The 19356-nt window shown below is 38.2% G+C and overlaps 1 protein-coding gene across 1 annotated transcript in view; it reads right to left on the reverse strand.

The window, feature by feature from the left end:
- Positions 1 to 19356, reverse strand: part of GPC6 (glypican 6) — a 1065422-nt gene that overhangs the window by 606345 nt on the left and 439721 nt on the right. The window contains exon 3 of the mRNA XM_010845866.1: positions 16145 to 16536. Coding sequence (XP_010844168.1) covers positions 16145 to 16536 — 392 coding nt within the window. The remainder of the gene's footprint in view (positions 1 to 16144; positions 16537 to 19356) is intronic.

Below are 19356 nucleotides of genomic sequence, written 5' to 3' on the forward strand. Positions count from 1 at the left end.
CCTCAGATATGCAAATGACACCACCCTTATGGCAGAAAGTGAAGAGGAACTAAAAAGCTTCTTGATGAAAGTGAAAGAGGACAGTGAAAAAGTTGGCTTAAAGCTCAACATTCAGCAACGAAGATCATGGCATCCGGTCCCATCACTTCATGGGAAATAGATGGGGAAACAGTGGAAACAGTGTCAGACTTTATTTTTCTGGGCTCCAAAATCACTACTGATGGTGACTGCAGCCATGAAATTAAAAGACGCTTACTCCTTGGAAGGAGAGTTATGACCAACCTAGATAGCATATTCAAAAGCAGAGACATTATTTTGCCAACAAAGGTCTGTCTAGTCAAGGATATGGTTTTTCCTGTGGTCATGTATGGATGTGAGAGTTGGACTGTGAAGAAGGCTGAGCGCCGACAGAATTGATGCTTTTGAACTGTGGTGTTGGAGAAGACTCTTGAGAGTCCCTTGGACTGCAAGGAGATCCAACCAGTCCATTCTGAAGGAGATCAGCCCTGGGAGTTCTTTGGAAGGAATGATTCTAAAGCTGAAACTCCAGTACTTTGCCCACCTCATGGGAAGAGTTGACTCATTGGAAAAGACTCTGATGCTGGGAGGGGTTGGGTGCAGGAGGAGCAGGGGGCAACAGAGGATGAGATGGCTAGATGGCATCACTGACCTGATGGACGTGAGTCTCAGTGAACTCCGGGAGTTGGTGCTGGACAGGGAGGCCTGGCGTGCTGCGATTTATGGGGTCGCAAAGAGTCGGACACGACTGAGCGACTGATCTGATCTCATCTGATACTGATTACATATTTAAATGACAATGTTTTGGATATGCTAGATTTAAAATTTATTATTTAATGTGCTTACAGAACATTATAGAAATTCACAGGCATTACATACATATATGATTCTCACCCTACTTCTGTTGACAACATTGCCATAGACCAATTTCTATTTTCATTGTTAAGATTTTTTTTTTTTCTTTGATGTGGACCGTTTTTAAAGTTTTTCCTGAATTTGTTACAATACTGCTTCTGTTCTATGTCTTGGGTTTTTAGTCCAGAGGCATATGGGATCTTAGATCCCTGATCAGGGACCAAACCCACACCCCCTGCAAATGGACCACCAGGTAAGTCTCAGGACCAATAAGTTTGATATCAGGTTTCTGTATTCAGACTAAAACCTCAGCACTTGAAGAGGCAGATTCCCTGCCATTCAGCTTCAAGTTCCTTATCTAATAAATGCAATGATTACGACACATATATCATGGGTTTAATGCAATAATTAAATGACAGTATGTGAAAAGTACTAAGTACAGTGGCTTACAAGCACTCAGTAGCTGTTAGCTTCCATTTACCTCAGACGGGAATGGATTTGACAGGGGTGATGATGCTATGATGACACTAATGGAAAACATTCTAGGCCTTTGCTTGCTAAGGTCCATTTCAGCAGAAGTCAACTTCGGCTGTTTATATGATAAGTAGTAGTAGTGTTAGTCACTCAGTTTGTCCAAGTCTTTGTGACCCCATGGACTGTAGCCCACCAGGCGCTTCTGTTCATGGAATTCTTCAGGCAAGAATACTGGAGTGAATTGACATTTCCTTCTCCAGGGGATCTTCCTGACCCAGGGATTGAACCCAGGTCTCCTGCATTCCAGGCAGAATCTTGACCGACTGAGCCACCAGGGAAGACCATATTCATATATGATAAGAATGTTCTCAAAGACATTAAAGGAAAGGATTCTTTCCTGACATCAACATCAGGAATAGCAGAGTCTTTTTCTAAGCTATTGGTTTGCTTTTATCTGATTAATGAATAAAGTTTAGCTCATAGTGATGGCTAATAGAGAACTTAAAAGCAGGTTTGCAAATTCAAATGCTAAGGAGTCAATAACCATAGGTGAAGCTTACTGACGATGTTTTTTAAAACATAGTTACAATTTGCATATTAAATGTTTAGAATATTTTATACTTCCACAAAAAACAAAATAAGCTTCCTACTTTTTTTTCTTGAAACATGGCCCTATCATCTTCCACTTTTAGTAAAGACATGGGTACAGAGAAACACTTCTATCTTGGGAGGAAAAGAACCAAACACTGTGATAGATGGTGATCCACACTGACTTCAGAATCAGACCAATCACAGGAATGGTCAGACCCAAGTCAAACCAGAACACAAATTCTCAAGCTAAAACAAACTCATCCTATATATTTACTCCAGCTGATTTTGCTACACAGGACACAAATCCAGGTTGGTTATATCTTTAGAAATTGCTTGTTGTCGTTTAATCACTAAGTGGTGTCTGACTCTTTTGTGACCCTGTGGACTGCAGCCCACCAGGCTCCTCTGTCCATAGGATTTCCCAGGCAAGAATACTAGAATAGGTTGTCATTTCCTTTGCAAGGGGATCCTCCCCACCCAGGGATTGAACCCTCATCTTCTGCATTGGCGGGCAGATTCTTTACCACTGAGCCACCAAGGAAACCCTTAGAAATTGTAGAAATCCACAATTTATGTCAATCTTCCTCATTTTAAAACATTATTTAAGCAACCTAGATGTCCATCAGCAGATGAATGGATAAGAAAGCTGTGGTACATATACACAATGGAGTATTACTCAGCCATTAAAAAGAATACATTTGAATCAGTTCTAATGAGGTGGATGAAACTGGAGCCTATTATACAGAGTGAAGTAAGCCAGAAGGAAAAACATAAATACAGTATACTAACGCATATATATGGAATTTAGAAAGATGGTAACAATAACCCGGTGTACGAGACAGCAAAAGAGACAGTGATGTATAGAACAGTCTTATGGGCTCTGTGGGAGAGGGAGAGGGTGGGAAGATTTGGGAGAATGGCATTGAAACATGTAAAATATCATGTATGAAACGAGTTGCCAGTCCAGGTTCGATGCACGATACTGGATGCTTGGGGCTAGTACACTGGGATGACCCAGAGGGATGGTATGGGGAGGGAGGAGGGAGGAGGGTTCAGGATGGGGAGCACATGTATACCTGTGGCGGATTCATTCTGATATTTGGCAAAACTAATACAATTATGTAAAGTTTAAAAATAAAATAAAATTAGAAAAAAAAAAACATTATTTAAACTCTTAAAAAAGTCATGCCAAATGAACACATCTGTGAGACAGTTCGGAACAAAGTCCACAGCTTTGCAGTCTGGCTTAGATGGAGATATTCAGCTCAGTGGGAAGTAATAGGGAGATCTAATAAATATTTTTCTAGCAGCCTCATCCCAATATCTTCTTTATGGGTATATCTTTTATTTCCATAAAAATTGCTTCTAATTCTTGTTAACTGTGTTGACTATAAATAACCAAAAATTTCCAATAGCTAAATACATGATTAAGAATATATGAAATAGCCATGTATGCTGGCCCTGAGAGTGCAGAGGAGTTAAACACCCACACCATCATGCACACACACACAAACTGCTTACTACAGTTGCTTCCTGCTATGAGAAAAAATGTCCAAGGGGCGACTATTTGTGAAGATCCCAGATATACTGGCAGCAAGCAAATCCTTTAGGTTGTAAAACAAAACTTTACAAATAAGAGTAATTTTTTAATAAAAGTGCTATCGATGTGGAAAGATATTTAAAGTGATGAAAAGTAGAATCCAATATTAAGTATCCCCCATGATTTAACAATAGGGCTTCCCAGGTGGCACAGTGGTAAAGAATATGCCAGTCAATGCAGGAGATGCAAAAGACGTGGGTTCGATCCCTGGGTCAGGAAGATCCCCTGGAGGAGGAAATGGCAACCTACTGCAGTATTCTTGCCTAGAAAATTCCATGGACAGAGGAGCTGGGTGGGCTACATTCCATGAGGTCACAAAGACTGGGAAATAACTGAATGATTGAGCACACACACACATGATTTAATAATACGTAATATAAAAGCATATTAGAGGTACAAACCACTAGAGATGCAAACTTTTGACACTGGTTATCTCTAGGTAGTAAGAATTAAGGATTTTTTATTTTCTTCTTTGCATTCTTCTGCATTGTACACATTTTTTTTTTTCTTTCTGGATGAGCACATACTGATTTTGGAGTCAGAAATAATATGTGAAATTGCATAAAAATATTTTTCTGACCAGTAACAACAACTGAATGTCATTTTAAGCTAGGATGACAGCTTTATTTGAACTCTTTTGGTAATTTATAGAGGAAAAATGTTCATTTGGCTTGAGTGATTTGTAAGATTAATCTCATTTCCCCAATTCCCTTTGTCTCACAATCACAAAACAAGTAATGAAATATAAATTGATCAGGAGAGAGACTCTGGATAGCTGAGAGTCAAAGGTTCTATAATTTATTAAACAACGGGCATATCAGAATTTCTATGGAAAAAACCTATCACTTTCACACATGAAGAAAAGAAAGTAAGAAAGACTTTCAATCCGGATTCTATCTACTCTCTCCCAGCCAAAACGTCAGGGTACTTTTTCTCTCCCCTCCAAAGGAGATATTTCTCATATCATATGGAAATAGTGACATAAATATCTTATGTAGTTATTTTCTGCCTACAAATGCTGCAGGATACCATGAGGTTTTGTCTTTTCAATAATACACTTTATTGGAAGCACAGCTGGATTCTCCTTGGCGCAGCCTCTAAAGTGAGCAACAGAATGCTAACAGGAAAGGACTTCTGCTGAGTGAGTGGTTTGCTGCGGTTTTTATTTATTTGTTTGTTTTTGGTTGTGCTGGGTCTTCGTTGTCTCTTGAGCTTTTCTCTAGTTGCGTTTAGCAGGGTCTACGTTCTAGTTGCTATACCTGGGCTTCTCAGCGGTGGCTTCTCTTACTGTGGAGCACAGGCTCGAGGCAGAAAGGCTCAGCAGCTACAGCACGTGGGCTCACTAGTGGTGGAAAACTGGCTCTGTGGCTCGGCAGCATGAGGGATCTCCCTGGACCACAGATCAAACCTGTGTCCCCTGCAGTGGCAGACGGATTCTTAACCGCTAGACACCAGGGAAGCCCTGCTATGTTTTAAAGCACCATCAAACCCTGTATTTCTGACTAAATGCGGTCCACTTTCATTGAAAACTAGTGAAATAAATGTTGCCTTACATTTACATGTATTTTTAGCAAGAGAACTTGTTTTTAGAAAGCCAAGAGCAAAGAAGGACGTTGTAACACCCATTATTTACAAACAGCTCTATTTCCTTGTGGAGAAACTCATATTTATGCCTACTATGAGAATAATATGCAGAATGATACTGTTTCCATAAGGACTGTATTGATGAAAGTCTAAGCTACTGAAGGGAGGAGCTGCTTTGATTGCCCAAGTCCTCTGCAAAATGAACAGAGGAAAAGTTTGCCTTCCTGGCTTCTTAAGACATTATGAACTGAAGAGGATTAAATTTCCATAAAAAATCTCGCTCTCTGCTGAGTATTAAATATGAAAGTGGCAATTTTGACATGCAGCATCTTCCTGCAAGGATGAAAATGAATTTTTAAGAATCTGTTTATGCCAGCCACTGAAGTGTCAGCTGGTGTTAACTTGGAACATCTATTGATTCAGGTTATAGTTTAACTTACCTCTGAATGTCAAAATCACCATTATCCTATTACTGACACTCGGAACTGTCCATTTTCACCCAGGGCTATCCTATTTAGATACAGGAAAATGCGAGTTTCAATATTGTGTGGGACAACGACTATTTTCTAAGCATCTGGGATTGATCCACTGCATCTGCACTGAATATCACTCATCAAGACGGAGAGAGAAAATGCAAACCCAGGAAGGGGAAGATGTGGAAAAACACTTAAAGTGACCAAAGTAGGATCCAATATTTGTGTTATGTTATCACAGACATAACAATGGAGAAAATCTATGGTATGTAATAATATACCCCCCCATCTTTCTTACAAGAAAGTATCTGTATGACCTAATACCTCCTTTTTAAAAAATACCAATACGTCGTACTCCCTACATAAGTCCTGCTTCACTATGTCAGCACGATTAATGCAATATAGCTGTCAAGCTTTATTAAAATTATTTTTGATGTGTATCTTGGCTCATAAACCTCTACAGTGCACTGATATTACCTCAGGGAATGTCCTTATAACATTGAGTCTCTGAAGATGGGACAATAAAAGAAAAATCCTCCAAACTTTCAAGTTCAGCTATGATATCACACAGCCGGCAACGTCTCCTGTCAGCACTCAGAATGTGCTTTTTTGCATGTGAAAGTAATTATGGCAGGACTGTTGTTCAAACCTTGTTTCACAGAGCCTTCTGGTAGGAAAAGCATAAAGGCATTCAGAGATAAATATCCAGGAACAGAGTCAGCACTGCCACTGAAATAAACTGTCAGGTCCGTTTTTCTTTATGAAGCCATTTCAGAAGCAGCATTCTTTGAGTTACAGCACTAGAGTGTTAATCTTGGGCCTTTAAGATTCGTGTTGTCCCTTAACTAGTACATTTTAGCAATGGATATTTCCTATTAGTAACAAAGATGTCCAATTGTTGCCTACATATTCCATGGCCCCAGAGTTCTCATACTTGTGGAACACACACAAACAGCCGACATGCCAATCAAAATGGGTTTATGAGAGCCCATCATGGTTAGAAACATAGAGAAGGTTCTCCAAGGGAAGAAGGTTAGGGCAAGGACACACAGAGAGGGGCAAAGGGAGGCTGAAAACAGAAAGAAGAAACTCAAAGACACCAACAGAATCAGTGAATAGAGTTTCACCATCTTCCTCTTCTGAGGGTTATTCTAGAATAGTACTGATACATTTGCAACTATCTGTTTGAGGCTCAAATGATCTGGACAGAATTTGGCTGGCTGATTTTCCCAGGATGTCATGACCTGATATCTGATCCTACAGGGGATAACCAAGATGTACCTCACATCAAGGAGACATACCATGAAAGTTCAACATTATAGAAGATTCCACTGGTGGGGTCTTAGATGTCTCAGCAATGTGAAATTGCTATCAAGATTTCTTTAATGGCTTCAACTTTTGACTTGTTGCAGAATGATCACAACTTCTTTATGAATGGGCTCCAGTCTATAGACCATGTTTTGTTCAGTCTGTTCTAGAAAGTACAGGAACAGAAGAATTAACGTTTCTAAGCAAAAATAAAAAAAAAACCAAAAAAAAACAAACACCATTCTGGGCAAGATGCACTTGCTAAAGTTCATAGCATTCTAATGGCCAAATCAAAGGTCTATTTTCTCTGCCCCTCCCACTTGACTATCTGCAACGTCTGATGCTGCTGATTACCCTATTTCTTGAGCACTTCTCTTTCTTTACTTTCAAAACAATATGCTTTTGGTCATTTGCCTTCTTTTTTTGTATCCTTTTCAAGTATTTATACTCCCTGATGTTTCATCTGATCCTGTTAGCTTTTCTCTCCAGCTAAATGTTATCATCCCTTGCCAACAAACATGTCTATGTTGTGTGCTTGGTCACTCAGTTGTGTCCAACTCTTTGTGACCACATGGACTGTAGTGCACCAGGGGGACTCTCCAGGCAAGAACACTGGAATGGGTTGCCATGCCCTTCCCCAGGGGATCTTCCCAATCCAGGATCGAACCCAGGTCTCCCACAGTGCAGACGGATTCTTTATCATTAAGCCACTGGGGAAGCTGAAGAATACTGGAGTGGGTAGCCTATCCCTTCTCCAGGGGGAAGTTCCCAACCCTGGAATGGAACTGGGGTCTTCTGCATTGCAGGTAGATTCTTTACTAGCTGACTGTGTTGGTGATTCTCAAACCAGTCAGCAGGCAGACAACAGTTACTCAGTTAGAACAAACAGTGTGCCCGGAAATGTGCTTGATGCTGGAAAAACAATCTGAGAAGACACTGCATTTTATACCCTGCTGGTTTGCTCCTTTGTTTCTCCAGATGCGTGTTCCACTCTGCTCCACCTGCTTGGAATTAGGTCTCAGTGGTCACCTGGGCAGTTACAACAGTTTCCATTTCTGCATCCGCCATCAGTTTTCCCCACTCCAGTTTATCATATCCATGAAACAGAGATTTTCACCTCTTTCCTAGGAAAGAGGTAAAAATCTGACCACATACTTGTCTTTTGAAAAATCTTAGCTATCACTTCTTGCCAATGCAAAGTCCTTCAAATTCCTTAGCTGGAAATACAAAATCCAAATAATGCAATCCAGACCTCCTGGCCACATCTCAACAAAATCAGGACCTGCCACAATTCATGCCTTTAACCTGCTGGGTCCTTGGCAAGGAAGCCCTAGATCTTTTCCTCCTGTGTAAGACCCTATTCATCCTGTAAGTCTAAGTCTGACTATAACCCACTCTAAGGTGCCTTTTCCAATTTTTCAAGGCAAAGGGAAGCATACATTTCTCTTAATTTACATAGCATTCTTCCCACACCCCTATCTTCATCTTGATCCTTTGTACCACACTTAAACTTTTACACTTCCATCCTTTTGGATACACTGTGATTTTTGTCAGGGTAAATGCTGTTCATCGTTATTTCCTGTTTCTTACAGAACAATGTCCAGTGAAGAGCAGGTGCTCAGCACATTTGTCTCTGAAAAGTAGTGGAATGCTTTTCAGCAAAGATAGACAAACATCATGATATCATTTATATATGGACTCTAAAAATGATAACAATGAAATTATTTACAAAGCATAAGTGGACTCACAGTCATAGAAAACAAAATTATAGTTACCAAAGTTGATAGTGATGGGGTGATAAATTAGGAGTTTGGGATGAACACGTATACACTATTATATATAAAATAAATAAACAGCAAGGAGCTACTGTATACTATAGGGAACTATACTTAGTATCTTGTAATAACCTATAAAGGAAAAGAGTCTGAAAAAAGAAGATATGTATATATATGAATAACTGAATCTCTTTTCTGTACACTTGAAACTAACACAACATTGCAAATTAACTATACTTCAATAAAAAAGAAAGGTTACTTTTTAATTATGCAAGAAAAACAGACAAGCACAAAAATGTTAGTGAAAGAGGCAGTTTTTATTCAAGGGTTCCGTCTGAGTTTCCAGTCTTATTTCTGCCTATTCCCCGCTATTTATTTCATGCCTCAGGAATACCCAGGAGTGCTTGCAGCTCCCTGCACTCATCTGTGGCCTCATGTTGTGTTTCTGCTAAGTTTTTCCTTTGCCTAAAACACCCTGCCTCCACTACGCTTGCTGCCCTCATCATCTGTGTCAATGTCCACACATCCTTCCACGTGTCCTTCAGGCCTCTCTACAGTCCTGAAAGTTCCTCACACCCCAAGGTTAAGCTAGATGTCTTTTCTCTCTATTCCCAAAACAATTACTGTAGAATTGACTTTATTAGATTATCAGTATTATTAGATTATAATATCAAAATCATTAGATTTTGACATTATTTGTTTCTGTCTCTCTCCCAATTAGTATTTGTAAGTACTTTAATTTGCATAGTCTTTGTATCTTAAGAACTTACCCACAGTACCTGATGTATACAACACACTGAACTAATGCTTATTGATGAGGCCTTAGCTACATTGCCACAATGGCTCCATTTTTACAAGAATTTAATAGGATCAAATGAATGTTGAGTTATTACAACCATCCATCTTGGACTATAGGAGAGAGAAAGATCATACCTGTTAGATATTGTCAGAACTGTGGTTGCCAAACTTTTTCTAGCTAAGTTGCATTGGCACAGAGTTAAAGAACCCCTTACCTTCTCCTTTCTTCTATGAATACAACTTCAAAACTGGATTCAATGGGGAGAAAAGTGCCCATTTTATTGGAATTCCAAAAGATAACATAATTTTAAAATAAAATAGCCTAACAAGCATCTGGTGCTTCCCTAGTAGCTTAGACAGTAAAGAATTTGCTTGTAATGCAGGAGTCCCAGGTTTTAACCGTGGATCAGGAAGATCCCCTGGAGAATGAAATGGAAACCAACTCTTGAATTCTTGCCTGAAGAATTCCATGGTCGGAGGAGCCTGGCAGGCCACAGTCCATAGGGTTGCAAAGAGTTGGACACGACTGAGCGACTAACACTTCACTTAACAATACATATGTTATTAAAAACAGACACAAGCTACCAAAAGACCATAAAGAAAGGATATACAAAAAGCTCTTAATGCATTGGAAATAAATGGCTTCATTCTCCTCAATTTTCACTCTCTTAATCATTTTCCAAACACACACCTAAGTGTGGCATTTTGCAAGATAATTTAAAATTAATAAGAAAGATTTTTATTGTTTTAATCAAAATTACCAAACAGTTTTCATAAAAATGGGACCTTGTCTCTTCCCTGGAGTCCTATGTAGAACACTACACATGCTGTTCTTCAGGGGAGAAACTCTTTTGTTCCTTTGATCCCTGGACTTGCTCACACCCTTACAATTTCCAGTGCTTATCACAGCACCTGGATCATGGTAAAATTCATACATCATCAATGAAGTATATTAATAAGCTATTTTTTGCTGTTTTGGCCAGCAGTACTAATGTTATTTTGTTACTATTTTTTTAATCATGAAATTATTTATTGATTGATGGCAAAGCACTTTCTAAATATAATATAATGTCCACACCATCATCATCAAACAATAAGCATATATTATTCATGCTGACTTAAAAGTTGTAAACATAGAAACATTATTGATAGCTTCAAAAGGCTTACCTATTCTTCCTAATATTGTATATTATTGATTATATTATTATTCTATGTTAGACAATCATCAATTACAGAAGAGAATACACAGACCATAAAATAACTAAAAAAAAAAAAAAAAACTTTCATTCACCTAAGGCCTCTTTGTGGTCCTTTTCATTTCTGGATGACTAAAAAAATTAACTCCAATCAAAAGATGACCACAGAAGGAGCAAAACAGGTCATTTGGGTAACAGGCACAACAGGTGGTCTTAGTTTGTCTTAAATTCTATCTCAGAAGCAAAAGCTAGATAGAATATCATTTCCTTTTTAGACTATATCCATGGCATATTCTTTAGAATAGTTTTCAATTATTATCAAAGAATATTATGAATGGATGTATTGCCTAGCCTTTATTTCATCGAATTTGATGATCATTTTTTTTTTCAGCCTTGTAATGTACCAACCACAGTTTTGGAAAATGGACTCTTTGTTTATAGCTTTCTAGGCACATGTTGTTAATGCAAGATTGTTTATTCAGCTGGATGTGTCCGTTAAGAGGCTCCCCATGCAAAGATGCTATTATGGATAGCAGACATAGGCAGGTGTCTGTTGATAATAAAATTCTGGTCATACTAAAGCCAGACTTTCTTTCCAAAGTTCCAACCCACAAGGAATAAAAAAAAAATTAAATAGAAAAACAGATGCATAATAGATCTGATAGATAGAGAGATAGAGAGAGAGAGAGAAGTGACAGCATTTGGCCACAGTTCAAGTTCTATAGATTCCAATTCCATTATCTACCTAATTTGTCTGGAATGAATCAATCAAATGACTTTCATAGTTAAAGTGGTTGCTACTGACACAATTTATAGCTTTGCCTCATAGACGTCATATTTATTAAAGCAAAAAGATATGAAACTCATGTCTTTTTTGTTTAAATGGCTTCAAGATGGACCAATGAAGACACTACAGTCACTTGCTGATGAAAAATAGAAGCTCAGTCTAAGCGGACAATTGTTAATATCTCTATGCAGCCCTGTTTCTGTTCTTCCCACGTCTGATTAGCTTCAGAGGGACTGATGGCACCCAAATTTCCATTCACGAATGGGTGTATATAAGGAAGTAAGAGTGGTGCTTTCAAAAAGGGATCATGCTAAAAAAATAGTAAGGATCCTCTCTCTCAAGACTATTACATTATCAAAATTTGCTTTTATGTTCATTTTAGAGCTTTGTCTCCATGCTTACTTGATATCATTTAGCACAGTGTGGAACATGGAAAGTGAATGGTCAAATCTACAAACACCAGTAAGTTTGATGAACCCATGGAAGGCAGCTCAGGCACTTGAGCGTATCTACAGAGATGGAAAGAATCACACATGAACAATGGTATGTCTCCTCCCACTTTAATCTCTTTCATTAAAAAATCTTAAACCTGCATGCAGACACACAGAGCACAGAGATTAAGAAACAGTATGTTATCGGTAAGTATGGAACCCCCTGATTATCTCTTTTTTATAATACATTGAAACCTGATCCCCAGATGTTATTATTATATGATGTTTGTGTTTATTATTTGAAAGTTTTCTTCTTTCTTTTTTTCCCTGCTAAAGAGATAAATTTTCCGATCAAAACAATTAATTAGAAGCTATTAATGATGCCGTCCTAGATTTAAGAAGCCATTGTAAGAGAAGAGACTTCTCTAGTGGCTCAATAGGTAAAGAATTTGCCTGCAATGAAAGGGACACAGGAGATGTGGATTCAATCCCTGGGTCGGGAAGATCCCCTAGAGGAGGAATGGCAACATACTTCCCTAGAGCAGGAAATGGCAACCCATTCCAGTATTCTCGCCTGAAAAATCCCATGGACAGAGGAGCCTGGCAGGCCACAGTACACATGGTCACACAGAGCTGGACACGACTGAGCAACTAAGCACATGGGATATCATATATATTTTAATTCCTAAATTATGTATTGCTTTGTACTTTTAAAAAATTTATATAAATGGTATATGACTTGATGGACATGAGTTTGAGTACGCTCCGGGAGTTGGTGATGGACAGGGAAGCTTGGCGTGCTGCAGTCATGGGGTCGCAAAGAGTCAGACACGACTAGCAACTGAACTGAACTGAAATGGTATATATTTTTTTGTGATTTTATTTTTTTTTGTCTCAAAAAGATTTTTGTAACTGATTCATCCACATATGTGGCTGTAGTTCACTTATTTTCAATGCTCCATAGGATTTCAGAAGAGATCATCAATTATGCAGATGGGACATTTGCCATATTTTCACTGTATATGTTATTATAAATAATGTTGCTGTGATTCCTACACATAGATTTGTATACAGGTAAAACAGTGTGTCGAGAGGTTAGAACTTTAGTTTTAAGATATGCATGTATTTGATAGCACATGCCTGCATGCTCGGTTGCGTGTCTGACTCTTTGCGATCCCATGGAATATAGCCCACCAGGCTCCCCTGTCCGTGGGATTCTCCAGGCAAGAATACTGGAGTGAGTTGCCATGCCCTCCTCCAGGGGATCTTCCCAACCCAGGGATCAAAACTGTGTCTCCTGCATTGCCGGTGGATTCTTTCCCACTGAGCCACCAGGGAAGCCCCATTCAGTAGCACATGTATTTTTAAACAGTTATTTAAAATTAACGTGTTCCATCCAAAGCCTAGAAAAAGACTTGTGAGATGTGAGATGGCAAGAGTAAGTTCTAAAAATAGTTATGCTGACGTCATCAAATTAGTTCCCTACTTTTCTGGTAAGGAAATTCCCCAAATGTTGTGTCAAAACATTTGTGTCAAACTGCTGTGTTTTGCCAAAGAGATAAATTTCCCAGTCAAAACAATTAATTAGAAGCTATTAATGATGCCTTCCTAGATTTAAGAAGCCACTGTAAGAGAGGAGGGAAACTGCAGGATAAAAAAATCCCCTAAGCCAAGGTGCAGGAGGTAAGTTGTTACAGTTTGTGAATCTCTATTTTGGAATTTTGCCTTGAATTCCTTAACTCTTCTACAATCATTTCACAAACTCCAAATCAGTCAAGTAACAGACCACAAGGAAACTTCAGATATATGAGGGGCTAATCCTCAAACACAATTCTTACTTCTCTTCTTAATATAGTCAGTCTTGTAATATTTTATTCTTATCACAAAGAACAGTTTGGGTGCTTTAAGTCATCGGCACCCAAATGGTACTAGTAAATCTGCATCTGATTTAGTCAGCTACAGACCATCTGGTCATCATTAGGTAAGAAAGTTCACTGGTAAAATACTTAAATTGCTAAGTCATAAATTATTTGAGAAAAAAAAAATTCTCAGCTTCTAAACCAAGGCTATATATTCCCATCCATCTCTCTCTGTTTCCATCCATCCATCCATCCATCTATTCACTTACTAGAAGGCAGTAATCAGATGTCAGTATGGGATTTATGATTTGAATAGATTAGGGCTAATGATACTCAGGCCAAACAAGCCAATATCTTCATAAAATAGTAAACATTCATGGTCACATGACCACTAACAACATTGCAAGCCCACAGCAGCTATTCTGCAAATGAATGTTGGTCATGAAAAAACCAAGGGAAGAAAGATCTCAGTGTTGCAGAGTACATCTCACCTCATGCCTAGAAAACAAAACAAAACAAAACTGAAGGTCATACTCCACTGATGGTTGGTCCATGATATCAGTCTTTACCAGGAAGGTTGACGCGTCAGTTTTTGGTAGACAAAGATCTCAAGGCTGGGACAGGCAGGGAAAGACAAGGGGGAGGCGCCATTTCCCGGCTGCCCTTAACGCCGTCCTCTGAGAAACAGGAAAGAGAGTCATCTGCAAACTCGCTTGTGGCTTTTTAGATGGACTGATAGAAAATATTCTCTTACCTCACTGAGACTTCCCCAGAGTTAAATATATGTATCTAATCATTATTCACACTCAGGCAGACTCTATATAAACAATCAGGACTGTCACAGGTATCAATCCACGCTTTTAATTTCTTACCTCATGTGCCTCAAAAGCTGGCAATTTCATTCTTCAATAAAAGCAAGGGCTTCAATTTGAAGCCACCGTGACTAACATTTTTTAACAACAAAATCTATCTCTCAAGAATATATGGAATATATATTTATTTCTTATATCAATCTGTATGTCACAGACTTACCCAAGTGATCATTTTCCTCTTATTACTCCCCCTGGCCAATTCCTTATTAATCCACCTTTGGGCTTCTATTTCCTTTGGTATTTAGAATGTTGTTGATTTTTCAATGAAAAAAAATTGTTTTTAACATCAAAGTTATAGGCCCTTTGTATTATTAAATCCCTTGTGATTATCTTCCTCAGAGCATTCTTCCAAAGAATCTTTCCATAGGCTCAAGTAACCTTTTTAAGAATTGCTCATTTAAAAAATGGACTGCTATGAATTTTACAAACAGAGCCATAGAGAAACATTTCTTAAGGGTATATACATCTTTCTACCAAGATGTAAATACTGAGGAGATCAAAGTGGACAAAAACGAAACATGGCAGGATAGTACCAATAGTTATAAAAAATATATGGCTATTTGGCACAACTCTGCAGTAAGAAAGTAATATTTAGCAATAATCTTTGTACAAACATGACCTTCTTTGGGTGACATAATACCAGACTCCTGTTATCTATTGTTTTAACTTTACCTCTTAAAGTAATCATCTTCCAGTTTATTTGTTGGACAGCCCTCATAAATGGGCAAGCCTATCTCATAAGAGCAGTTGAATGTCAAGGAAGAATTTAAACAAAGGCATATATCCTTTACACAGGAAACAGTCAATGTTTAAAAACAGCAGTGGAAAAAGACTCCATCCATTAAAGGTTTAGAGACATCCTCAAGGAAAGACACATACATGTATTAGTGGTTTATCTTTCTCATAAGCCCAATGCAATACACAGCACTGAATTACAAAGATAATGGATAACAGAAAGATTTCTCCACCAGAGTCTACACTTTGTATTCATTAGTCCTCCCTAATCCAGTTGTACAGGTGTCAGCTAAAGGCTCTTCTTTTACTATTAAGGAATTTGCCACATTGACAAGGGTGATAAAGAAGAAGAAATGCCAGGTGCTGGTGTTTTGAGCAGCAACTTGTCTCCACTTGCAGTCACCATGAAGACTCACCTTGTGACTTCACAGAGGATTATAACCTCTGGAGAGACTGCTGCATGAGTATTTATCATCCTTAGAACTGATCAGAAATGCCAAGTGGTCATGGTTACAAGACACCTGTTTTCATGCATTCCCTGATAAAAGCTTCCCTGCTGAATTGCTGATAAATATTGACATTATGTTTCAAACCACATGGAATGGCTTGAAATCCTGGCTCCTCTCACACAAAGAATTAAGCTTTGACATTTAGCTGATTTAGCAAGACCACTGTACGTGAGAACTTTTACATGAATTTTAAAGAAAAAAAAAAAAAAACAAACACTGGTTTTAAAAAACAGAGAAAACGGGAAAGGCCAATTAGAAAGACAGTAGAATTTCAATTACCTTGGACACCCGATTTGCAACTTCTCTGCCCACGGTCAGCCCTTGGACAAATGTCCGCGCAGCAATGAAGGCGCGGGTGATCTGAATTTTCAGCTTCCGGGGAACATCTCCAAACGGCTTCAGCTGGTCTGTGTATTTGCTCACGCACTCCAGGTAGTCCTCGCTGAAATGATACTGGGGGTTGATCAGCTGAAACATCCGTTCCAGGAGCCGAGCCCAGAAGTCATTGAGCATTTCCTCCAGATTCACATTGCCCCCCGTGTAGTATCTCTTAAGCTCTGTAAAGAGGTCCTGGAACACTTCCGAATTCTGCATGTACAGCATTCCATAGGTCCGGACAAACATATCATTTAGTGACTTTTCTGCATTCTCCAGGAGCTCTCGGAAAAACTCTGCAAATTAAAACAAGAAAGCAGTCATAAATTAGAAATATCTAGGAAGTCCAAAACATCCACTTACCTCAAAAACAACTGCTTCTAATGGTTGTTTTCACTGAAAAAAGAAAAATGTCTCCTGTGATTAAGGTACCAATCAACTGATGAAAATATTTTAAGTGAGATTTGACTTGTATCTAAGATCTTCTCTCAAAGAAAACAGAAAAGCATATGATTTCTGTTGGAAAGAACATCCATTACATTAGGAATTTACCACTGAATACTCTTCTAAAGAAGTTCAATTATTTTTCCATTTGTTGTAAATTTTAGAAAACTCTATTAACTTGAATCAGAACATGTGGCTAAGTATTTTCATTAATATAATAAATGCATAACTGATAAAAACATTTGCTCCAGTCTATTTAAAAATCTGTTCTAGCCACTCATTCAATTAATTTGCTTTTATATGGAAAAGTTCATAAATGGGATATTCAAAGTAATGAAATATTTGGACCCTTTGGAGTTGTTATATATAGCAATCAATTATCAGTGTTTAGAGGCTCATAGTATAATTAAATTCACTTAATACCAAAGCTATAATAAACAGAATTTAGGCTGCCATAATGAATCAGAAAGTTATGGAGTACCATGTATTATTATGATAAACTATCACTATATAGAACTTGAACAACATACAGGTATTTGGGCTTTCTGGTTAAGAGGTTCTAAATGAAAAAGAATCTACCAAGACATGACCACTTTCATCCTGAAACAGCACTTGAATATTTCTGGGAATAGTTACAGTATGTAAGAAATGGGATGGAAAAAACAATGTCCCTGTTAGACTCATTGGCCCTCATATTGGTCTCCCTCATATATATGGAATCTAGAAAAAAATGGTACTGATAAACTTATATGCAGGGCAGGAATAGAGACACAGGCATAGAGAATGGGGACATGGAAAGGGGCAGGAACAGGAAGGGGAGATGAACTGGTAGCATAGGACTGACATATATACACTACCATGTGTAAAATAGACAGCTAATGGGAAGCTGCTCTATAGCACAGGGAGCTCAGCTCAGTGCTCTGTGCTGACCTAGCGGGGTGGAATGAGGTGAGCAGTGGGTGGGAGGGAGGCTCTAGAGGGAGGGGATATATGTGTGCATGTGGCTGATTCACACTGTAGTACAGCAGAAAATAACACAACATTGTAAAGCAATTATACTCCACGCCCCCCCACCCCCCCCAAAAAAAAGAATACAGAGGAAATACAGAGTTCATGTGTGTACAAAGTTTATCCATTTGCACCAGAGCAAGCTCAAGCGTTATCCCATTTGGAGAATGTAATTGGGGGTGGGAAAAAGGCTAAGGAAAGATTATGCTTCTGAGTCTGTGAACCCAATTCCCAACAGCAAAGAAATTCCACTTTACCGCCCATTGTTCTCTCTTATTCCCAGAAGCTATGGCCCCCTCAGCCAATGCAGGGAATAATCATGTCCTCTATACCTCAAGGAACTCCAATAGGAATGAATACAACAAAAATCTCTCTTTTTTTTTTATCCAGAGGTTTGGGGAGACTTTTTCCTAAGATGCAGAAGGAAAAATCAATGACTCTCTTCATGGCATCCATGGGAGCTACACCTAATTTCTTCTTTATCAGAAGAAGCACTTGACTTAGCTACATTGAACTATTGTCTTGATAAAATTGTGTCTATAATGGTGATTATTTTGTATTTGTTTTCAAATATAACTGATATGCTTAAATTTAAAAAGGACACTGTTCAATGTTTATCCTCTTATTATGAAAGAATACACTTTTTCTTCTTAAATACAGAAATTCTATTGCTACAATCTAAGCAAAAATAGAGGGATTATCTGAAATTCATGGCTTGTCACCCTTAAGGCACCAAATAGTTCTTATTTTAATTTTTATCAAATGCTAAAATCAGGCTACATAGTATTAAACCTCTCTAACCTTCAAGGATTCATTAAGGAAAATCAGATGGGGAAAAAATTTTCAAAACTGTCAAAGGATTCATTGGTCAAAATATTTATATGTGCTATGCATGCATATCTGCTAAGTTGCTTCAGTCATGTGTGACTGTGCTACCCTACAGACTGTAGACTGCCAGGCTCCTCCTTCCATAGGATTCTCCAGGGAATAAAACTGGAGTGCGTTGCTATGCTTTTCTCCAGGGGATCTTCCCAACCCAGGGATCGACCTCGGGTCTCTTTTACTGCAGGCGGATTCTTTACCATCTGAGCCACTAGGAAAGCCCTATTTATATATGCTATTTGCCTATGTTATTTATGATTTTATGAAATCAGAAACAGTTTAAAAGTTTTTCAGAAATTTACTAGTCACTTAGATTGTCTTAAAAATGGAAACTATATTAAATTATTAATATTAATACCAAAGTATTACCATAATAAAACCTCTCAGTCTTGAAACCAAAGATGAAAATAGCTTGGCCTTATTCATATAGGAGCAGGTAAAAGGTGTTACAGATTGTGAAAGAAACTATGAAAGAATGGAAAAATCACTGAATTGAAAAATACTAATATAATGAGATTGGAAAGTGGATTCTCATCACGAGCTCAGGATGGTCTATTCATTTATCTTCTTTTTGAGGTCAATTATTTTGTTGGACTCAGAAATTAAAGCTTAATTTATTGAATACAGAGTACTGCCTTCAGCAATGAATTGTCAGTAATCAATAATGTGGTCTGGATTTGCAAGAGCTAAACAAAAGAGGGAGTTGTTTTCTTCTGGTTCTTGTTGCTCTCCAAAGACTTGAGGTATAAATGCTTTACTGTAGGGATTAAATTTTTTTTAAT

The sequence above is a fragment of the Bison bison genome, unplaced genomic scaffold (assembly GCF_000754665.1).
Source record: "Bison bison bison isolate TAMUID 2011002044 unplaced genomic scaffold, Bison_UMD1.0 scf7180017864225, whole genome shotgun sequence".
NCBI lineage: Eukaryota > Metazoa > Chordata > Mammalia > Artiodactyla > Bovidae > Bison > Bison bison.